Consider the following 21,584-nt stretch of genomic DNA (forward strand, 5'->3'; position numbering starts at 1 on the left):
CGCTTTCCTCCTGCGGCTGCTTCTGCTCTCGTTCCCCTGCTTCTGAGCCTCCAGGGACAGGCCTGGATGACCGGGACAGCTGCCCTCTTTCTATTCTCTGCCTGTTTTCTCTTTGGGGAGAAGAATCCTAACAGTGGCTCTGTTTGGAGGGAACCCAAGGGAAGCAAGTTAAGCAAGCATGACCCTTGGTATTTTCTTTCCTAGCTATTCCGCGAAGTAAGAATAATGAAGGTTTTGAATCACCCCAACATAGGTGAGAACAAGATGTCTTCCTTCCCTCCTTCCTTCCCCCACAGCACGGCCTCTCTTCCTGCCCGAGGGCATGCTGCTTTCTGGAGTCCTTGCGAATGACTCTGGGGAAGCCCAGCTCAAAATCCAGCTGTGCCTCTGGTGCACTGGGCTGTCCAGATGAGTAGTGTGGCTGCTGCGAGAGGAACTTTCTCTCGTGGGGGATAGGGTGAGGGCTTTGGTCCCAGGCTGCCTCTGCTCAGATTGGGGTCCTAACTGTGCCCTCTGCTTCTTCTCTGACTTGTGACTTGGCCTTTTCTTTTGTAGTTAAGTTATTTGAAGTGATCGAGACTGAGAAAACTCTGTACCTTGTCATGGAGTACGCCAGCGGAGGTAGGTGTGGAACTGCCCCTTCCTGTGGGCACACACCCCCATCCCCCATCCCCGTCCCCATCCCTCAGCCCCAGTAGGCTCCGACCTGGACCCCACCCTGTGTCTTGCAGGAGAGGTGTTTGACTACCTGGTGGCCCACGGCAGGATGAAAGAAAAAGAGGCTCGAGCCAAATTCCGCCAGGTGGGTGTGGCTCCTGCTGCGGAATATGGGCCCGACCTCTGCGCCCAACCTCTGCGCCTCTGTGCCTTGGGCTTCGGCATGTAGGAAGGAGCTGCCACTCTCTGAGTGGCCTGTGGAGGGTCCCTCGGGCTTTGCCTGTTGCTGTGGCAGTGCAGAACTAGCTCCCGGGTCCCATGTCCGCCAGCCTCGGGTGCCGCTGGGCTGACCGTCCTTCCTTCCTTTCAGATAGTGTCTGCTGTGCAGTACTGCCACCAGAAGTTCATTGTTCACAGAGACTTAAAGGTAAGGCTCGCTCCTGTCCCCCATGTCTCTTGAGTCGGAGTGGGGGTCGGCAAAGATGTAACCATTGGGCCCTGCGTGTTCAAGGAAACACGAGCTTTTAATTTTTCAGAGATGATGAGGAAGCCCCTTGGGCTGCTTCTGCCACAGGCCTCACAACTGGCCTTAGATCTCATTCCGACGGGCAGACAGAGGGCCGCTGCCCCATCGTTGCCAGGCACGTCACCTTCCGGGGCTGCCAGGCATGCAGGGAGCGCGGCAGGCTCTGCTGGCCCTTCAGGCAGCCTGGCCGCTGACCGAGGGCAGAACGGTGACTGACCCACAGCGGGCGCGTGCTCGCTCAGCTCTCTCCCTGAGATGCTCGAGTGTGAAATGCCTCAGAGGCTCCTGGCCGCCCGAGTCCAGGCAGACGTGGCTGCGATCAACCCGAGCCTGATACAGCGGAGCCCCCAGAGCCCCTCCAGCCCGCTCTGCCCTCCTCCAGCCCAGCCTCCCCACACTGGGGGCCTGCCCTGGAGTTGATGGAGAAAGTCCTGAGACTGAGGATGGCTTCCTGTTTGTGCTCCCTTCCCCGTCAGGTCCTTCTGGGTCCCTGGCTTACTGTCGTCCGCTCGGTCCTGACATTTTCCATCTTACCTCCCAGGCAGAAAACCTGCTCTTGGATGCTGATATGAACATCAAGATTGCAGACTTTGGCTTCAGCAACGAATTCACTTTTGGGAACAAGCTGGACACCTTCTGTGGCAGTCCCCCCTATGCTGCCCCAGAGCTCTTCCAGGGCAAAAAATACGATGGACCCGAGGTAGATGTGTGGAGCCTGGGAGTCATCCTGTATACACTGGTCAGCGGATCCCTGCCTTTTGACGGACAGAACCTCAAGGTGGAGTGAAGTGCACACTCGGTTGTTCGTTTGTTTGTAAGATTTTATTTGTGGGTAACCTCGACACCGAACAAGCCCCGAGATCAAGAGTCACACACTGCGCCAACTGAGACAGCCGGGTGCCTGGGACTTAGATCATTTATATTGTCCCCTCTCAGCCTCTGGTCTTACCCCCTGACCTCTCTAACCCTTGCTGCCGCTACATTTTCCCTAAGCCAGAGCTTCAGAGAAGGGCTTGCTAAAGGTAGCAGCAGACACGGGGCCTTCTGTGCCCAGTGTCATGGCCTCCATTCTTTCCTCAAGGGATGGGATAAATTGTGTGTCCGTTCTCTCCTGCAAGGCGCGGGGATGGCAGGCCTCGGGCTGGTCAGGCTAATGGGCACAGGGTGTTTGACCCCAATGCTTCTCTAGTGGGCTGCCTTGTTCAGACTCTTGCCTCCTGCCGTGTCTCAGGTATGTCTGCCTGGTCAGCCTTCAGCTCTCAGGAGCCTGGATATAAGCTTTCTTCCCTGGGCCCTGGGGTGATTTGAATTTCCCTCCTGCTGGGGCGCCTGGCTGGCTCATTTGGCAGAGCAGGCAACTCTTGATCTCAGGGTGGTGAGTTCAGGCTCCATGTTGGGCATAGAGCTTACTTTAAAAATAATAAAATAATAAAATTGCCTCCTACCCAGGAGCTACGGGAGCGGGTACTGAGGGGAAAATACCGCATTCCATTCTACATGTCCACGGACTGTGAAAACCTGCTTAAGAAATTTCTCATTCTCAACCCCAGCAAGAGAGGCACTTTAGAGGTGAGCAGCCTGGAGCCCAGGTGGCTGGAAAGTCCAGGGAACGTTCCCAGGGACACCTCCAAGTTCAGTCCCCTTCCTCCCTGTCCATACCCTTTCTTTTGCTCCCCAGCAAATCATGAAAGATCGATGGATGAATGTGGGTCACGAAGATGATGAATTAAAGCCTTACGTGGAGCCGCTCCCTGACTACAAGGACCCCCGGCGGACAGGTGAGGCTCTGCAAGCTGTGAACTTGAACTCCCTCAGACCCGGGACCACCTGTAACCGTATGTCCCCCCTTGCAGAATTGATGGTGTCCATGGGTTACACACGGGAGGAGATCCAGGACTCGCTGGTGGGCCAGAGGTACAACGAGGTGATGGCCACCTACCTGCTCCTGGGCTACAAGAGCTCCGAGGTGTGTGTCCCCTGCTTTGTCCCCTGCCGGCCAGCTCTGCTGTCACCAGCACCCCCGTGCTTCTGGCAGCCGTGGAGGGCAGCAGCTCCTCTCTGAGTAGGTGTGCTCTCCATGGATGAATTTTAAGCCTCAGCACTGGTGGATGAGACTCGCTGGCCTTTGCTTGCACTGGTCTCTGTCACAGAATGACTAAGAAAGCTGGTGGGGTCTAGGCCTGGGCCTGGGTTCCTGTGTGGGTGAGTAGATCTGGCCCCGTCTGTGTTGATTAGGCTGGATCAGTTCTTTGTCTTTTTTGGTTTGGCATGGTTGGGTTTTTAAAGATTTTATTTGAGAGAGAGCGAGAGAGAGCAAGCACGAGTGTGGGGAGGAAGGGGCAGAGGAAGAGGGAGAAGCAGGCTCCCCGCTGAGCAGGGAGCCCAACATGGGGGTCGATCCCAGGACACGGGGATCATGATCTGAGCTGTAGGCAGACGCTTAAACGGCTGAGCCATCCACGCGCCCCAGGATCAGTTCTTTGTTGATTTAGAAATCTTTCTGTCTGTTTCCGTGTGTTTGTGTCCCTCGGCATCTGGAACTGTCCACCTCTGGGTGTTCGGGTGTGTGGGTCTCTGTGCCTTTTTTATAGGAATCTTGAGTCATTGTGTCGCTTCTACTTAGTGCTTCTGTCTGGCTGTGTATATCTGTGCGCGCGTATGTCCGTCCTTCTACTTAGTGCTTCTGTCTGGCTGTGTATATCTGCGCGCGCGCATGTCCGTCCTTCCATCTCCTCATCTGGAGGCCTCGTCTTTGCTCTTCTCCCCGTCTGGGTAACCATGCCTGTGTGTGAGTCTGTGGGTGTGTGTGGGAGTGGGGTCTCGCTCACCATCTGCGTGTCCCCACATGCACTCTCGTCTCCCTGCTCTCCGCCTGGTAGTGTTGGACTCTCGGTTCTCACCTTAGCCTGCTTGGGAGGTAACTAGCCAGGGGCAGGAGGGTGTGGTCTCCGAGTGTGAAAGTGTGTTCACACTTTCACACAGGCTTATCCCTCTATGGTGGTAGGGGGGTCCTTTGTGTGCTGGGGGCCGGTGTTGGGCGGGGGAGGTCTTAGGCTCTGTCAGGATCTGTGTCAGGGCCTGTCTCCTGGAGTGTTCAGGTACACCTGGGTCCTGCAGGGGCCTATCATGTGAGTGTGGGGTGGCTTTGTGTCGGGCAGGGTGGTGTGTCCTTGGGTCCATCCGCACGCATCTCCGATGACTTGTGCCCCCCTTTGCCTCTGCTTGCAGTTGGAGGGCGACACCATCACCTTGAAGCCCCGGCCTTCGGCCGATCTGACCAACAGCAGTGCCCCTTCCCCCTCCCACAAGGTACAGCGTAGTGTCTCGGCCAACCCCAAGCAGCGGCGCTTCAGTGACCAGGGTGAGTGCTTCGGAGGACTTGCAGGTGGGGGCTCACCCCTCTCCTGAAGGGGCACAGATTCTGGGGGCTGGGGATGACACCGCTGAGTTTCAGTCCCAGTTGAGCCACTTGTTAGCCTTAGGCCGAGCCATGGAACTTCCCTCACCTTCTGGGACCTGGGGTTTGCCAGGTTGCTGGCAAGACTTTTTAGGAGAGCGCCGCGCGTTCGTGTGCGCGGCCGCCACTCGGTGGGCCACTCGCCCTTACCTGTTCCCGTCACCCCTCTGGCCCACAGCTGGTCCTGCCATTCCCACATCTAATTCCTACTCTAAGAAGACGCAGAGTAATAACGCAGAGAATAAGCGGCCTGAGGAAGACCGGGAGGCAGGGCGGAAGGCCAGCAGCACAGCCAAAGTGCCTGCGAGCCCCCTGCCCGGCCTGGAGAGGAAGAAGACCACCCCCACCCCTTCCACGGTGAGCGTCCCTCAGGGCCCGCCACCACCCAGCCCTGCTCCCTTCCCCGCCCCCCTCCTACTGTGGGGTCTGCCCTCCCGGCAGCTCCCTCTGGCCACCCACTAGGTCTTAGCTCCCAGGCCACTTTTGCTTACTGTGGAAAGCCTACCCCCAAGAGGAAAAGCAGAATCCTTTCCTTTCTCTACTCTTCTGTTCCTGCTGGAAGGCGGAGGGGAAGCCGGTTCTGTGAACAGAAGAACACTTTGGTTTTCTGTGATACAGCTCTGCCCTTTATTCCCCACAGAACAGCGTCCTCTCCACCAGCACAAATCGAAGTAGGAATTCCCCGCTTTTGGAGAGGGCCAGCCTTGGGCAGGCCTCCATCCAGAACGGCAAAGACAGGTGAGCTGGCCCAGGCCCTGCCCACCACGCTGCCCCTGAGCCCTCTCTCACAGCAGTGACGTCCGTCGGCAGCCCCGCCTCCCCGCCCTGCTCTCTGGAGTTCCGTCCTGGCTCTGTCCAGTCCAGCTTGTCCACACGCCAGCACCTCCCCCTGCTCTTCCCCCACTCCCACTCCCCCCTACCCCTGCCACCGTGTCCTCTCCCCTGTGTTCCTGGGACTGCTTCTTGCAGTGGGCAGACCAAGGGAGACTCCATGGTCATCTCAGCTGCCTTCTGGCTTCTTTCTTTCTTTCTTTCTTTCTCTTTTTTGTTGCTGCTGTTGTTGTTTACTTACTTATCTACGCAATGTCCACACCCCGTGAGTGGGTTTGGGGCTCAAACTTACAACCCCGAGGTTGAGTCACACCCCTTCTGACTGAGCCCGGGGGCGCCCCTGCCTTCTTGGTTCCTGACTGCAGCCAGGGCATGGCAGCCGTGCTCCTCTCGGCGTCAGCGCCTGAGGCTTTGCTTGGGGGTCCCCAGCTCAGAGCAGAACCCTGAGCTGCCCACCTGAAGGGTGTACGTGTTGAGGGTGACCCTGGCTGGGCCTAGCCAAACAGATCCCCCCTTAGCCTCGACCACCAGCATCTCTTGGTGTGTTGCCTTCCTGGCTCCTCCTTTTCTGAGCTTACTGAAAATTCCCCTTAGCAACACCCTGCTCTTTCTGTCGGCAAAACATCCTTGTTCTTAGAATTCCTAGGAGACCAGCGCAACCCGGAGGCAGTTACCTCCTGTCGGCTTTCCTGCACTTTCGGTTTCCTCCCCCGGTTTTGGCCTGCCTCACTCTCCTCACCCGCCCTCCACTTCCCAGTCCTGCCTTCCTCCGCTCTGACTGGAGTCCCGTGGCTGCTCCCCAGACCTGACCTGACCCGACCTGCCCTGCACCTGCCGCAGCTCGCTCCCCACCCCTCACCCCCAACCGTTCTGCCCTGCCCTTGCTTCCTAACCTTAACCTCCTGCCCCCCTCCCACCCACCCCTAACCCAGGCCTCTTCGCTGCTTTTGTCTCCTAGCCTAACCATGCCAGGGTCCCGGGCCTCCACGGCTTCTGCTTCCGCCGCGGTCTCTGCGGCCCGGCCCCGCCAGCACCAGAAATCCATGTCGGCCTCCGTGCACCCCAACAAGGCCACTGGGCTGCCCCCCACGGACAGTAACTGTGAGGTGCCGCGGCCTAGGCAAGTGTGCTGGGGCAGCTGGCGCGGCGGGTGCCCTCAGCCTGCCCCACCCCCTGCGCCCCAAAAGCCCTCCCCCCCTCCCCGCCCCGGCCCCAGGGTGCTGCTCTGCTCTTGGCATCTTAGCCACAAGAAATGGCTCTGTCCCCTACAGTCAGGAAGTAGAGAGAACAAAAAAAGAGCTTAATGCCCCTCTTTTCCTCCAGTTCTCCCTCTCAGAACAGATATGCAAGAAGCCGCCCCGAGGCTCCAGAAGGAAGCCTTTTTGTTCTGAGCCTTCCTGGACTTCCTTAGGACCCCAGGGACAGTCAGCACCAAAGGGACTCAATCCTTGAGGGTTGGTCAGCATTGTCCCCTTGAGGTTCCAGTGCGCCTAGCTCCCCAGGAGCCACTTCTCTCCGGCCTGTACTGCTCTCCACACACGCATCCTCCGTTGCCTCCCTCCCTCCCCCGAACCATCTCCTTCCGCCTCCGCCTAGATGTCCTCCTTGCCGGTGTCCTCGGTGGTCACACCCCTTCCTTCTGTGTCCTCCGTGATGGCTGCCTCTGCCCTAGCATCCCCTTCCCCCGCCCGGGGCGCTGCAGGTGCTCCGTGGTAATGGCGTGCTTGTGCCCTGACACCTCTCCTCCGCCCCCACCTCTTTTCCCACAGCACAGCCCCCCAGCGTGTCCCTGTCGCCTCCCCCTCCGCCCACAACATCAGCAGCAGTGGTGGAGCCCCAGACCGAACTAATTTCCCCCGGGGTGTGTCCAGTCGAAGCACCTTCCACGCTGGACAGCTCCGGCAGGTGCGGGACCAGCAGAATTTGCCCTACGGTGTGACCCCAGCCTCTCCCTCTGGCAATAGCCAAGGCCGGCGGGGGGCCTCGGGGAGCATCTTCAGCAAATTCACTTCCAAGTTTGTACGCAGGTGAGTGGGGGTGGGGAGGCGCTTAGGGCGGCAGAGAGAATAGGGCCAGGCCCTCCTACCTGCCTGGGAGTGGGGGTGGGGACTGCCGACAGGGTCTTGGGGTTGGAAGAGGCCTTGGGAAGCCTAAGGAACTGGTGCTTGTCAGCATCTCACGATCCGAGACCCGTGTGTCCCTCCCAGGCTCTCCCTAGCTCCTGTACGCAGCCCTCGTTCTCCGGCCCGAGAGCAGATGGCCAGTGCCGCCTCCTCTCTAGGAGAGTGTGAACTCAGATGCTAAAATAAAAGCCCCCCCTCTTCTCTCCTGGGTTCCCATGGAAACTTCTATTTGGTGACGCAGCTGCAAAGTCATGAGGCCTGAGCCAGGCTGGGCCGGCAAGGAGAGTGTTCCTGGTCCTCTGGCTCGGCCCTCTGACCGCCTTCCCCCCGACCCGGCGGGCTAGGTCCAGCTGCGGTCGCTCCTCCCCAGGGCTCGCCAAGATGAAGGCCTGTCGTAAATGAAGTAGCCGCTGGGGGCCAGCCTGGCCTCTTCCCTCGCAGCCAGCCCCGTGGGTGGACGCTTTCCGAGGTGGCGAGCAGGGTGGGGGTTCTCTTCATGAGGTTTCTCACACCTGGGCCCCAGCCACCCCGAAGAGACAGCTTCGATTCCTAGGATGCACCCAAGCCATCGCGCCTGGCAGGATGCTCCCTATGTCCCCACCTCAGCGGAGCTCGGGAAGCAGCAGCAGGCTCGCCGCCCTTGCCGCTGCTCTTAACTCAGACGGAGAGCCAAAGCCCTGGCCCTTCCAGTCCCAGAGCGCAGGGCTGCGGGGCAGGGCGGGGCGTCTAGGACTCTAGTCTCGCTGAGCGGCTCTTCCACGTGGGGTGACCCTCGAACCTATAAAGCCCACTCCCCACCTGCTTATCCACATACTGTCTTGTTGGTTTTTTTTTTTTTTATTTCTTTTTTTATTTTGTCTTTTTTTGTTTGTTTTTTTAGAAATCTGTCTTTCAGGTTTGCCAGAAGGTAGGCGTTCAGCCCTCTGTGTGTGTGTGTGTGTGTGTGTCTGTGTCCTGTTGTCCTACCTCCGTCATTAACTCCCCTTTTCTGGCTCTTGCTCCTGCCTCCATCTGCTAACCACGTCTGTGTGGCCCTCTCTCTGCCATCTTAAAGGGATGAAGACTGCCTCTGACTGGGCGGCCACTCAGGGCAGGTGACTTTGAAAATGAGGGGCCAGTCCCGAGGCACAGGGGACCTTCTCAGGGAATTCTCCCTTTAAGATTGTCTCGTCACCCCCACCCCAGGTTTGGGTTTTGGTCGTAGCCCTGGGTTTCTTCCCTGGCCCTTTCCCCCATCTGTGCATGCGCTGTGAAGGAGCTCCAGGAGGGTTGCAAGTGCATCTGGGACGGGCTCTCCTTTTGGGTCTTTGGGTCTTTCCCTTCTCTGGTCCCCTGAACACTTCAGGGCTGTGTGAGCTCGCCCCTGTCCTAGGGACAGCAGGACTTTGGAGGTGCTACAGGGACGCCGGGGTCCCAAGGCTTTTCAGTCTGAGGCTTCCAGGCCCTCAGGAGCCTTTGCCTCAGGAGTGGGCACAGCACCCCCTTCTGGCAGCTCCTGCAGAACTAGGCCTGCCCCCACCCCCACCCAGCACACCTCCTGCCTCCCGCAGGATCAGGACGAATCAAGCCACGCAGCTTCTCTGGGCCCATGTTCTCTGGATAGGGACTGTGGCCTCCAGAGAGCCAGGGGCCGGGATGTTCTAGGGCTGGGGCCGTCTACCTCCTAGCCCTGGCAACAGTGGGAGATCCCCCTCACCCCAGCTCAGGCATCTCCCTTCTTAGGCCAGAACCTGGCTCTGCCACCTCCGGCCTTATCCTCACCCTCTCTGGAAGCCTGGGTGGGCCAAACAAATACCAAGCTGAAGACCAAGGGCCGGGTTGGGAGCACTGGTTCCCCAAGACTGTCAGCCCCGGCTCTGTGCCGGGGCTAGGACACCTGGCAGACATGTCGGTGACCCAACTGACTAAGGGCCAAGCCAGGGTCCCTAGGCTTTCCCCTTCCCACCCACTGCTCCCCACCCAGCTCTTCACTGCATGGCTGGCTGTTGACTCACAGGCCCTGGTGGGGGCCTGCCTTGCTGGGCGCCTCCACCCACAGGGCAGGGACCAGGTGGGGCTGGGGAGAGCAGCAGGCTCTTTCCCCGGCACAGCCCGGGCTCCCTGCTTGCAGCGCGCTTGTGTGCATTCGTGTGTCTGTTGTGTCTTTGTGTTCCTTTTCCATGTGCTGCCGCTGCTCTCTCTCATCCGCACATCCCTGCCCTCCTCTGCAGCCCCCAATGTCCCGGCTCCAGGCATCCGTCTTCCAGCCAGGAGCTGGAGAAGCCGCTCAGCGGGGCCAGACCTCTTCCCCACCCACCGTCCCAAGGTGCTGGCCCTGCCCTGCCCTCTGTCCTCCCTTCTGCACGAGCAGATGGCCTAGCGGCCTGGCAGGCAGGGGGAGTTCTGAAGGAATGGGGGAGGCGGGCTTGTCCACGGGCGGCCTCGCGTCTCTTCCCCCCCACACCCCATCTCCAGGCACCCGCCCCCAGGCTTGCTCACTGTTCCAGCTCTCAGCCCTTTGAGCCTCCTGAGAGAGGCCTCCTTCTGACCCCCACACACACCACGTGTCCCCGCGCCCCCCCCAGCCCAGCCCCTTCCCCTCAAGAGGACTGCGGCCCTAGGGCCCGCGGGTACCGGTGTTGAAGAAGACCCATCCACGGTGTGAGGCCCTGGCCGTGGGCTGGCGGGGGAGCGGCCTCGTGCCATGGCTGCGCCCCCCTCCTCCCCGGGACCAGAGGCTCCGCCTCCCCAGCACTTGTCTCTGGGAGCGTGGGGAGGGACAGGCCCCAGGCGCTGGGCTCCCTGCTGCAGAGGGACAGTCCGGCTGCTGGTGTGAGGTGCTGCAGGGCCGTGGTGGCCTGCCAGGTGACGGGCAAGTGGCCTCAGAGCTAGGGTCCCGCTCACCCACCGGCGGCCCCTCACCAGACCCACCCTCGCCTGGGTCTGCGGCGGTGGAAGGAGCGAGAGGTCCCAGCACTAAACTCTCCCTCGCTCTGTTTTTTGAGGAACCTGAATGAACCTGAAAGCAAAGACCGAGTGGAGACGCTCAGGTGAGAGGGCTGGAGCCGGCACCAGCCCCGCCCGGGCCACCGGGCTTGCCACGAGCCTCCCGCACCTCTCCGCCTTCTCTGGCCCCCCGCCCCCCCCCCCGCTCTTCTCTGGTGGCTCTGCCCTGTCCCCACCGTCCCGGGGCCTCCCTTTCCTCAGAGAAGCCCCACGCCCCAGCTGCAGTAGCTGTGGGCCCTTCTCCTCAGCTCCGGTGCCTTCTGGAAGCAGGAGCCCTAGGCTGGGTGGTTGGGGCTACAGATTGCTCCCCATCGACCAGCTCTCTTTCCGCACCTCAGCCGCTGCTTTCTGTCCCGTCTGTGAACTGCTCAGGGCTGTTGAGCACGTGCTCTCCTTTCCTCCCGGACCCTCTGCTCCTCAGAGAAAAGCATGGAAATGTCACCCTCCCCTCCTCTCCCCTGCCAGGGCCTGGCTTCTCCTCCCCTTCTCTGCCCTCCCTGAGAGACGGAGGTCACAAAACTAGCCACCCCTGTCACCCTCCCTCTGCTTCCCCCCCACACCAGGTCTGATGCTCCCTCCCTCGGCGCTGTCGCCTCCGGGGCACCCTCCGTGCTCTTCTCTGGTCTTGGTTGGGGGGCCGGCTGCCAGGGTGGCTCTCCCGTGGGTAGGGTGCCCCGGGCCACGCCCTGACCCCCTGCCTCTGGCCTCTCTGCAGACCTCACGTGGTGGGCGGCGGAGGCAATGACAAGGACAAAGAGGAGTTCCGGGAGGCCAAGCCGCGCTCTCTGCGCTTCACGTGGAGCATGAAGACCACCAGCTCCATGGAGCCCAACGAGATGATGCGGGAGATCCGCAAGGTGCTGGACGCGAACAGCTGCCAGAGCGAGCTGCACGAGAAGTACATGCTGCTGTGCATGCACGGGGCGCCGGGCCACGAGAACTTCGTGCAGTGGGAGATGGAGGTGTGCAAACTGCCGCGGCTCTCTCTCAACGGGGTCCGATTCAAGCGGATATCGGGCACCTCCATGGCCTTCAAAAACATTGCCTCCAAAATAGCCAACGAGCTCAAGCTTTAACGGGCTGCTGGGAGCCGGGGGGCGCCGGAGGCGGGCCGGCCGGACGGAGCTGCTGGGGCCGGGCTCCCACCCACCCGGGCGAGACTGCGGTCGGGATTGCCGTGTCTCCCCCTGCTGGCACTTCTCCCCTCCTGCCCTTCTTGGTTTTTTTCTTCCATGTTTTGGGGGGACAGGAGACGGTCCTTTCCCCCCAACATTGACCCCTGCCCGGAAAGTCCCCCTTCCCCCTTCTCCCCCACAGGAGGCAAAGGAAGGGGAGGGGGGCGGGGGGGGCAGGGCTCCCCCTCGGTACTGCGGTTGCACAGAGTATTTCGCCTAAACCAAGAAATTTTTTATTACCAAAAAGAAAAAAGAAAAAAAAAAATCCCAGCGGCCACCTTTCCTCCCTGCCCCATTGGGACAGTCGAGACTGGATCTGTGGGGTTTCCCGGGAGGGCGGCTCAGGGCTGGGACACTCAGGCAAGAGTGGTGGAGTTCCCTGTCAGGCCCTCCGCCAGGCCCACTTTGGGCTTCTCCCCTCTCCTTCCCCCCTTCCCCTCCAAGCAAACCACCAGAGGTGGCCTTCCCCTGACCTCAGGCCCCAGGGCTGGAGGCCTGGATGGCCGGGCCAGGGGCCAGGGGCGGGGCGCTGCGCAGCCCTGAGGTGGGGGGGTCGGGGGTGGGGGGGTGCTGGCGGCTGCCCTGGGCTGGCAGGCGAGGCTCGGGGCTCCGCCCCCCCCCCCCACACTGTACCCTCCGCCCCTCCTTCCCCAGAGCTGGGCATTTCCTTCCACAAGCTGCTGTGGGGACTTTTGTTCCCCTCCTCAAAAGTCTGTGCCATCTTCTCCCACCCCTCCTGGGCAGAAGGCGGGGGGCTGACCCCCCCCCCCCCGCTGGGAGAGGGGAGGGGACTGCAGGGCAGATAGGCTCCTCGGCCCCCAGGGGGCCGCCTGGGCTGCTAGTCTCCGGAACAGGGATGCTGGGCGCTCCGTTATGGGAGAGCCTTTGTCTGAAAGCACAGCCCCTCGCCATTCCTCTCCCCTGCCCCCTTCATTGGCATTAATCTGGGCACCAGCTAGTTCCCTAGCAGTGACTCCCCTCACCACTCATCTCCCGGCCTTGCCTTTTCTTCCTGACACTGTCGCCCCTCCTCTCAGGAGACACTGCCCAGGGCCTCCACAGCCGCCTGGTGGGGGGCTGGATAGGGCAGCGGGGGGCCGGGAGCCTCTGCCCTCCCCCGGGGGTGGGGGGGACAGATCGGCCTAGTGACTCCCAGCTTGCTAACCTCCTCGGCCAGCGTGGGAGTGGCTGGTTATGGGCGCTTGGCTGGTGGCGGCCGCTGCAACCCTTAATTTATTTCTCTGCTGTTTCTGTTCCTGAGAAACTGGGGGAGGGGGGTCCTGCACAGAGGCTGCCCCTGCCCTCACCTGAGTTGTACATTTTTTTGTGATGGGTTTTATTTTTTATTTTATTTTTATTTTTATTTTTTTTTTTTTTGATTTATGATGACTCCACTCCTATTCATCACCCACCCCACCCCCCCCAAGCCCAGGCTCCGTGGCAAGTCAAGCCCTTAGGGTCCCAGGAAGGGGCATAGCCAACCTCAGCCCTCCTGCCCCAAGCCCCGGCTGCGGGCTCTGGGCTCCGGGCTCTGGGCTCAGGCTCCGACCAAGGGCTCCCCCTCCTTCTGTCCCTCCCTCCCTTTCCCTCCTCCTCCCTCCCCACCCCTCCTGCCCAGTGGAACAGCCCGGGTGCTCTGAGGGGCCGGGAGGGCATGGCTTGGCTCCCAGAGGGGGTGGTGGCCCATGGAGGGGCTCCCAGGCAAGGTGGCCCCTCCCCACCCACCCTCCCACACCCGCACTTAGTTTCTCCTCTGGATCAAACACGTAATAAAGAGAATGTTTGGAATCTGAGCTGCCTCCTCCTGTTTCTTCTCCCAGCCGGGCAGGGACCCAGTCCCCCTGGGCAAGATGTGGCTCAGCTCAGCCCAGCCCGCCAGCCTTGCAGGAGAGAATGGATTCCTGTCTGGGGCCTGGGGGAGGCCAGTGCTGGGTGGCTGCTCCCTCCCATCCTCAGGGCACAGACAGGAAGCAAAGCCCAGGGCAGTCCACACTGAAAGAAGAGAGAGCACTCGGTGAACGTGGAAGATTTTATTTATTTTTAAAAAACATTGAAAAATAAACCCATGTCTGCATATGTTCCCAGCCCTCCTTTCTCTAAGCTTTCAGGCCGCGGGTCCAGTGGGCACCCTCAGAGCTCAGCACTTCTCGGCAGACTCCAGAAGACAGGAGAGCTGCCCATCCAGTTCTGCCACACTCGGGCCCCGAAGGAACCTCTCTGCCCACCTCCCCCCTCCAGCCCCCTCCCCACCTCACCCGGACTTTATTGCTAAAAGAAAGGAAAGAGGAAGAACAGCCAAGGCTGTCCTCTCCCCCATCCCCCAAGCTAAGATCACTACCCCCTCTACACAAAGGGCCAGACCCAAAGGCCAAGCCCCAGCAGACTAGGAGGCAGCCATTCCAGCCCCAGCCAGGAAGAGCAAGGACCCTCAGGCCAGCTCAGAAGGCCCCTGAGCCCCAGCCCCTGGCTGGGGTGGGCGCCGAGAGACTCCACTGCCAGAATCCTGCAGAGCCCACAGGTCCAGACTGTGCCCACTGGCAGCTCTGGGACTTTGAAAGACCTGCCCAAGAGCTCGAGTCCCTTCCGTCCTCAGTGAAGCCAGAGGTGTCCAAGGATGGCCAGCAACGGCGTTCTGGAGCCTCTGGAGGGTAGAGGGCCTCAGGGCTCAGAGTGAGGGTGCCGGAGGCTCCAGGGGGGCTCCAATCAGGGTGGGTGGGGGCTGAGGGCCAGGCCGGGCACCGTGGCGGGAGGCAGCCAGAGCAGGGCGGATGAGAGGTGGTGGGGGCTGGTTGGGGGCCAGGCGGGGCTGGAGGAACCGGCCCTGCTGGAGTGGAGGTGGCTGGCGGAGCAGGGTGGGCGCCGTGGGCAGAGGCGGCCTCAGCAGCGGCGGCGGCTGGGACAGCGAGGCAGGAGGCGGCGGCGGCACGGTGGGCAGCGATCGGGGCACAGACGTTGAGACGGAGGTGATCTGCACCTGAGAGGTGAGAGAAGGGGAGACCAGGTTCCAGCACAGCCTCGCCCCCACCTAAGACCACAGCCGGTCCCAACCCTCACTCTCAGCCCCTCACCTCATCGTCTTCCTCGAGGGCTGGGGCCGGCAAGGGGGCCCCTCTCCTAGCCTCCTCCATTGGGACTGGGGCTCCGGGGGCCCCATCCTGCTCGGCCTCCCATTCCTGCAGCACCTCCTCCAGGTTGAAGCGGCGCCGATAGCTCACGAAGAAGGTCTTCACCTGGGTCAGGGTCTTGTTTCCAATGACCTCGGCAATAGCCCCGAAGTCTTTGCCGTACCTCCGGATGGCTACAAGGGTCCAGAGCGCAGCCAAGTGTGAACACCCCATGAGAAATATTTCCTTCCCTGACCCCTCCCTTCCCTTCTGCCCCAGGTCCTTGGAGGGTGGGGAAAGATTCCTGGGGCTCTCCATAACGCACCCCCCCCCGCAGTCTAACCCACCTTGTACGGCCAAAAGCTGCTCATCGGTGGTCCAGCGGGAGTTGAACTTGGTGTTGGCCTGGAGAGCAGAGGATTTATCCTTTGAACTCAAAACTATGCAAACAGAGGGCCCTGCCCCCCAGAGCTCCCCTTTCGGCTCCCGTGGGCAGCACGGGAGTAGCCCCGGCTGCACCCAGGCCTGGAGCCCCCTCACCTCCGGGGGGCGCAGTGGATCGATGCCCCCCTCCAGCGCTTGGCGGAGGCTGCTGTTGGTCTGCTTCATGCTTTGTACCTGAGAAGGCCGAGCAATGACCCATCAAGCTCTCCTGCCAGAGAGGCCACCAAGACCAACTCTGGCCACGGCTGGACTGCGCCAACACGGCTCATGGCCACCCACCCACCACCCAGCTCACCCCTCCCGCCCCACGCGGTTTGTCCCCCTCTTACGGACCAGAGGAGTTTCCTCAAAAGGCCCAGAAAAGAAGACCCAGTTACCCAGAAGCCTAGATGATACGGCAGAGGCAGTCGGGGCATCTGGACTTCTCCCCTTGCACCCCAGCTGTGCCCAAAATTGTAGCTCCCTGGGCTGCCCGCCACCCCCTCCACACGGCCCCTTCCTCTCTCAGGCCCCCACCTGGCGCTTGAGGGAGATGAGCTGCGAGTCAAGGCCTCGAAGAGTGAGGTTGGCAAGGTCTGGGCTTCCTGACACAGCCGTGAGGCCCTCGGGGCTCAGGTACATGCCCTTGGGTGGGCGACGTCGGGTTCGCAGCGGGTGGTGACGGTACTGAGACCCCTGGGCCTCCTTCTTCCCGGGGCCTGGCCGGGTATTCAGGGGCCGAGAGGGCAGAGGCTGCAAGGGAAAGGACAGGGGTGGGTGGTGTGGAGCCCAGCGACAGGGCAGGCGGGTAGGCAGGGCCAGACCTCACCTCTCTCTTAGGGTCTCCAGCATCCGGCTCTCCCTCACTAACGGCTCCCCGGCCCTCTTCAAGCTCATCGCTGTTGACACAGGGGCCCGGAAGGGAGTGAGGCAGAGGCCAGGGCCACCCCCTCCCCAGGGGTCAGTGCCCCCCCCCCGGGGCCCCCAAGACCCCCACCTGTCTTCTTTGTCCTTTCGGCCCCCCAGCCGCCGAGCCTGTCTGTCCATCACGCTGGTCCGGCTGCGGGTCTTCTTCCACGAGTAGTAATACTTCACCAGGCTGGGGATCAGCTTGTCAGGGAGCTGGAAGGACAATGCCAGAGGCTGGGGCCCACCCCACGCCCGGGGCCCACCCCACGCCCAGGGCCCACCCCACACCCTGCACCCACCCGCCGGGGCAGCCTCATCACAACCAGAAGGGCTAAGGAACACTTGGCTGGGGCGAAGGGGCTTTACCATCTGCTGGATCCGCTGGAAGCACTTGCCATGGAAGCCAAAGGCCTGTTCAAACAGCACCTTGTCCTCCACGGTCCACTCGTCAGGGAACGGGGTGAAGTTGGCCAAGTCGGCCAGCGACTTCTCCACATCGTGCTTATGCCACAAGAGCATGCCCAGCGCCTGGTCCGGGAGAGGGAACAACTCAGCTCGGCTGCCCCCAGCACTGTCCCATCCCCACCCCGGATACCCATGGGGCCAAGGCTCACCTGCTCAATGTTGTAGCCATGCTTCTCCTTGGCCATCGCAATGTACTTGTCAACTGCAGGGATGGGAGGGGCCCGGTATTGGAGAAAGGGTTACCACTCCCGACCCAAGCCTGCTTGCCCAGATGGAGGGAGGCCCCCAGGGGCTGGGCCCCCAAGCCTGAGTCCCAGGGCAGGGGCTGAACCCACATACCTAAGCCTCCAGCCCAGTAACTGACTGGCATGAACCCAAACCCCCAGCTCCCAAGGATGTGACCGAACCGGGATCTTGCCCACTCACGCTTGGCATCTGACACACAGTGGTTGGGCGACCACACCAACATCCCCTTCAGCTCCTTGTTACTGTAGCGGGCTGGGCTCTCTGAAACACAAGACCAGAAAGGGGAAGACCTTCGGCTCAGCCTAGCAGCGCTGGTCTGGACCCGTGGCCAGAGGGTGGCAGAGAAGTGGGGCTTGTGAGGTGAGGCCCAGAAGGGAAGAAGGGGCAGAGACCCAGACAGGAAGGCAGCGCAGGAAAGCTAAGCCCATGCCACGGGCTACCCACCCCCCCCCGCCCGCCTGCCTGCCTGTCCTCCCAGTGGGCACCAGCCAAGGGCTCCCCCAGGTGGGGCTCAGGGCCAAGCCAGGGGCCCTCCGCTCCCCTCCCTTCGCAGCCTGTCCTGCCACTCACCAGGCTTGCACTCCGGAATTACGGCCTGGTAATTGGTTCCAACGCGGATCATGCTGTCTGTGGAGCCAGGGGGAGGCAGTCAGGACTCCAGGGAGGGAGGGGGGGAGGGCAGGAGGATGTGGCGGGGAGGGGGTGGGGGGCGCTGGCCCGGGGCTCTCCCTCCTGACCACCCAGGGCCCTCACCTTCTAGAAGGCTCACTTTTCCCTGATCTTTCCCCTCAGTTACCCTCAGCCACAGAAGAAACTGGAAGATGAGAGACCCTGCCTAGTCATAGCCCATAGTGGAGGTGGTTGGGGGGCGGGGTGGTGGCGGGGACAAGGGGCCAGTTTAGAGCCCAGGCCAAGTAGAGCCCTTTGTTCTGGCGGGGGGTGGAGGGGTGGGGAGGGGGGTCTGCTGCCCCTAGACCTGGACCATAGCCCTGCAGGGAAGCCAAGGCTCCTCCCCACATGAGCCTCACAGCTCGGTGTGGAAGTGTCTTTCCAGCCCCTGACCCAGCCAGACCTCAGTCCCCCGTAAGGTGGCAAGGTATGAGCGGCCCAAACTGCGCCAAGGAGGCCTGCCTGAGTCCTTCAGAGACTGAGGGCAGGGCAGGGCAGGGCAGGGCAGGGCAGGCAGGGCGGGCAGGGCGGGGGTGGGCAGGGCCGCCTCCTCGGCAGCTAGGGGCCCAGCCTCCAGACTCCCCGAGCCGGCAGACCCCGGGGCTTGGGGAAGAAGCCAGCCAGAGGCTCCAGTCCTAGGAGGCAGGAGACACGAGTCGCAAACGCCCGTGGTCGGCAACTCTCCCCCCGCCCCACTCGCGTCCCCGGTGCTGGTGCACCTTTAACCCTAGGCCGCCGGGCTCACCGTGCGAGTGCTCCTCCTCGCTGCTGTCATCCTCCGAGTGGGGCTGTCCGCCGTTGGGCGCCGTCTTGGCCCGGCTGCGGGACAGGATCCCGGAGCCCGCGCTCGGCTTCTCCATCACCGAGGGCATTACCCCGCCCAGCTGCCCCGGGGGGCGCGGGAGCCTTCGGAGAGCCGCGGTGGTTGCCGCGCTCGCCTCGAGTGCCGTGCCCGGCCCGGCCTGGAGAGGTCGCCACTGAGGCTACGAGAGGCAGGAGGTCAGCGTGGCCGGGGTCCCGCGGGGCAGGAGCCCTGCGGACAGCTCCGCGCTCTCCGCGACCCCCACGGGCGAGGGCGTCAGAAAAGTTTGTGCAGAAGTGGGGTACGCGGGGGATGAGCGCAAGGTCCGGTGCGGCTGGGACGCGCTCGCTCCGGACGCTCCACGGGATTGGGGCTCCCCCGGAGAAGTCGGGGCACCCTGCCTTCGGGGCGCCCCGGGACCCCAACGCCCTCACGCCCACGCAGTTGAGCGGGCAGGCGCTGCGGCGCAAGTGGCGCCCCCCGCGGGCTGCACGCCTCTCGACTGCACCGGGATGCCCCCGTCCCCGGGCGGGGACCCCTGTCCCGACCAGACCCCTGCCTGCGACGGCAGACGGCGGGGTCCCGGCGGTGGCGGCGGCGGCGGCGGCGGCGGTGGCGGCGGGACGGCGCGCACGGCGCGCCGCGCTGGGCAGAGTTGCCGGGAGGCGGGCGGAGCGCAGCCGCGGGCGCCGCCTCGCACCCTCCCCGGCGCGCTCGCTCTCCCCGCCGCGCTCGGGCTGCTGCTCGCCCGCCCGCTCTCCGCCGCCGCTCGCTCCTCGCGCACACAATGAAGCTGCTGGCAGGGAAGTAGTGCCGGCTGCGGCCTCAGCACCCCTCCCCCAGCCGATGCCTCCGCCAGCTGAACATCTGGCCCTGGGGTGGGAGGGAGGGCCCGGGGGGCGGGGCCTGGGGGCCGGGGCTAGACCTCCAGGGGGTGGGGTCAGGGCCGGGGTGGAGAGCGCTTCCCTCCGCGGGGCCCCGGGGCTCCCGGACTTGCCCCCGGGGGGAGACCCCGACTGCCCCCCAGGAGTAGCCGGGGGTCAGCTCCACCCACGCGCACACCAGTCCCGCACACCAGTGGGCTCGGGTTACTGCCGCCTGCCCCCGGGGCCCTGAGGCCGCCTGCCCGCCCGCCCGGGTGGAGCCCAGCTTTTCCTTCCATTTCCCTTCCTGCCAAGGAACTCCCCGCCCCCCCTTCCGCAAGGGGGACCCCCTCCCTCTTGCGCCCTTGGGGGCCAGAGCGGATGGGAGGCCGGACAGGCGAGGAATGAATTCCTCCAAGAGCTACTGGGCCCAAGCCTAGCTTCTGGTGCATCTGTGGGTTCCCAGGGGTCACCTCAGTTCCCTTTAACTGCTGCAGAATGCACCCCAAAACAGTGGCATAAGGGGCCGAGGACTGGGGAGTGGGAGGTGTAGGGGAAGGTCTGGACCGCAGGGAGTGGGAGGAGCCGGGTCTTCTCCCCACTGGGTTCACTGTCACCCCAGCTGGGAGCAGCATTCCCCCTCCCCCAGGACCATCGCGGGCAGAGTGACAGACCGGGAAGCGGGTAGAGCGGCACAGACGGAGATGGGGGAGGGGGTGGGCAGAGACTTTCAAAGCCAGACCCAGCCACCCTGCCAGGCACACAAAGAGCCAGCGCACACACCGGCGGCGGCTCGGAGCCTGCGAGCTGCGCCCGTGCGGGTCCCTGCCGCCCAGGGCACGTGCTGCAGCTCACACAGGCCGAAGCCCCCGCCTGCCGCCCCTCCTACCCGGAGCCCCAGATTCCTAGACACACCTCCACCGGGCACACCCCGCTGTGCCCAGACCGAGCCGATCCTGCGCTAGCACCCTCCTCTCCCTTCCCTTTCTCGGCCACTCTGTAATCAGATTCCTAAATTTAGAAGCAACCCGGGGCCCAGCCAGGGATCCCCGCCCCCACCCGCAGCCTGCGGCCAGCCGGCCGGGGTCCTGCGGTCGGGCCACGACCCGGCTGGGGCCGCCTGGTCCTGGGGGCTCCTGGGAGGAGTCCAGGCAAGTCAGGCACCACCCCACCCGGCTGCGGCGCTGTCGGGCCACATGGGGCCACCCAGCCCGCGGCCACGTAGCCCGCCACACCTCGGTCCAGACCTAGGGAGCCTTTTTCCTCCTCTTAAATCATGGATTGGGCACCAAGCCCCAGGGTGGGGAGGGAGGTCTGGTCAAAGGAGGAGAATAAATGGGCCAAGGGCAGGTCTGACTTCAGGGGGTCTGCTCCAAGATGAAAAGAGGCTCCCAGCCTGACCCCTCCTGAGCGGCAAGGTGCCACCTCCTGGTGCCCTGCACCTCCAACCCCCTCCTGGCTGGGAGGGCTGCCCTCTCCCATACGATGGAGTCTTCCGTCTTGCCCACCCCGGGGCCTCCAGTTAGGCTGGGCCTCAGTTGGACCCCTGCCCCCCACCTTTGCCTTCCTTCTGGGCTAATACCTAGCGAGGGTACGGGGCCCAGACCTCACCCCCAGGCCTCAGCATCATACTTATTTTGGCCTCCTTCCTCCTCTAGGGCTACCCCAGGTACCCCCAGTCACTGGCATCCCCCCATCTCAAGTCCCCCTCTCCCCCCACCCTCCCCTCCACCCTGGCCCCTGTTAAAAATCTCTTTCTGCTCCCACTTCTCCCTAGAGTCTGGAGCTCAGGGCCCCAGGAAGATTCTGCTATGGAGGCTAGGGACAAGGAGAGGAGGCTTATTCCTTGGAGTTGGTGGGGGTGGGGTAGTCCCTAGGCCCTGGTGCAATGAAGCTTCTACCCAGGAGGTGGGACAGGGACAAGGGAGAGGTATCTGAGGAGTTTGGGGGCAACTGTGGGGGCCAAGGCGTCCAGAGAGGAGGCTTATTCCTAATGAACAGCCCCCTCCCAGGGGCAAAGGCAGGGAGTTAAGAGGGGGAGGGGCAAGGCCCCACCCTCCCACCTGCTGCCTCTGCCCCCTCCCCAGCTGGCCCCCTCTTTTGTGCAAAGCCACACAAAGGACAAGGGGCCCCGGCCGGCCTGGCCATCTGCTCCCAGCAGCCTGAAGGCTCTTAAAGAGACAGCACCCCCTCCCTGCCGCCCGGGGGGCTATGGGGCGAGGGACAGGGGGAGCCGCTCCTCCATAAGACCTGATCTCAGTGGAACCCCAAATCCCACCCACTTTTTCCTGGCTCCCCCAGCATCCAGGTCAGGAATCATCTTCCCCCAGCCCAGGCCCAGGGCGCAGA

At 62.8% G+C, this 21,584-nt stretch overlaps 2 protein-coding genes across 11 annotated transcripts in view; one reads left to right on the forward strand and one right to left on the reverse strand.

Moving 5' to 3' along the window:
• The window catches only part of MARK2 (microtubule affinity regulating kinase 2), a 57,737-nt gene extending 44,190 nt beyond the window's left edge, over positions 1 to 13,547 (forward strand). For 4 of the 8 annotated variants that reach the window (XM_013044572.2, XM_004770215.3, XM_013044575.2 and 1 more), the window contains 16 exons: positions 205 to 253; positions 556 to 621; positions 732 to 802; positions 1,028 to 1,084; positions 1,725 to 1,961; positions 2,633 to 2,752; positions 2,862 to 2,961; positions 3,037 to 3,149; positions 4,412 to 4,544; positions 4,819 to 4,997; positions 5,281 to 5,378; positions 6,430 to 6,591; positions 7,241 to 7,498; positions 8,475 to 8,501; positions 10,579 to 10,623; positions 11,295 to 13,547. In XM_013044572.2, the coding sequence (XP_012900026.1) occupies positions 205 to 253; positions 556 to 621; positions 732 to 802; positions 1,028 to 1,084; positions 1,725 to 1,961; positions 2,633 to 2,752; positions 2,862 to 2,961; positions 3,037 to 3,149; positions 4,412 to 4,544; positions 4,819 to 4,997; positions 5,281 to 5,378; positions 6,430 to 6,591; positions 7,241 to 7,498; positions 8,475 to 8,501; positions 10,579 to 10,623; positions 11,295 to 11,655 (2,076 nt within the window). In that variant the 3' untranslated portion in view covers positions 11,656 to 13,547. Of the gene's footprint in view, positions 1 to 204; positions 254 to 555; positions 622 to 731; positions 803 to 1,027; positions 1,085 to 1,724; positions 1,962 to 2,632; positions 2,753 to 2,861; positions 2,962 to 3,036; positions 3,150 to 4,411; positions 4,545 to 4,818; positions 4,998 to 5,280; positions 5,379 to 6,429; positions 6,592 to 7,240; positions 7,499 to 8,474; positions 8,502 to 9,804; positions 9,900 to 10,578; positions 10,624 to 11,294 lie in introns of all 8 variants that reach the window. The other 4 variants (XM_013044574.2, XM_004770217.3, XM_004770219.3 and 1 more) reach the window with 4 other exon arrangements.
• A 222-nt stretch (positions 13,548 to 13,769) lies between these two features.
• Positions 13,770 to 18,964, reverse strand: RCOR2 (REST corepressor 2). 3 transcript variants are annotated; one of them, XM_004770207.3, is made up of 12 exons: positions 18,316 to 18,956; positions 17,472 to 17,528; positions 17,082 to 17,162; positions 16,805 to 16,857; positions 16,557 to 16,718; positions 16,279 to 16,403; positions 16,111 to 16,180; positions 15,819 to 16,034; positions 15,399 to 15,476; positions 15,206 to 15,263; positions 14,823 to 15,052; positions 14,282 to 14,728 (listed from the first exon to the last, which is right to left on the reverse strand). In XM_004770207.3, exons 1-12 carry the CDS (start codon positions 18,440 to 18,442, stop codon positions 14,420 to 14,422), a joined length of 1,566 nt encoding a protein of 521 aa, XP_004770264.1. In that variant the 5' UTR covers positions 18,443 to 18,956; the 3' UTR covers positions 14,282 to 14,419. The 3 variants fall into 3 exon arrangements, with proteins under 3 accessions (XP_044920008.1, XP_004770264.1, XP_012900031.1); XM_013044577.2 differs by lacking the exon at positions 18,316 to 18,956 and adding an exon at positions 17,974 to 18,038; XM_045064073.1 differs by lacking the exon at positions 14,823 to 15,052 and having other exon boundaries at positions 13,770 to 14,728; positions 18,316 to 18,964.
• Between the last annotated feature and the right edge of the window lie 2,620 nt (positions 18,965 to 21,584).

The sequence above is a fragment of the Mustela putorius genome, unplaced genomic scaffold (genome assembly GCF_011764305.1).
Source record: "Mustela putorius furo isolate JIRA1106 unplaced genomic scaffold, ASM1176430v1.1 tig00000127_pilon_pilon_pilon, whole genome shotgun sequence".
NCBI lineage: Eukaryota > Metazoa > Chordata > Mammalia > Carnivora > Mustelidae > Mustela > Mustela putorius.

Coding starts and splice junctions, on each gene's coding strand:
- RCOR2 (XM_004770207.3), bottom strand. CDS start 18,442: ATGCCCTCGGTGATGGAGAAGCCGAGCGCGGGCTCCGGGATCCTGTCC. Junction 17,163..17,471: donor AATTCCGGAGTGCAAGCCTG/GTGAGTGGCAGG, acceptor CTTGTGTTTCAG/AGAGCCCAGCCCGCTACAGT. Junction 16,181..16,278: donor CGAAAGGACAAAGAAGACAG/GTGGGGGTCTTG, acceptor CTGTGTCAACAG/CGATGAGCTTGAAGAGGGCC.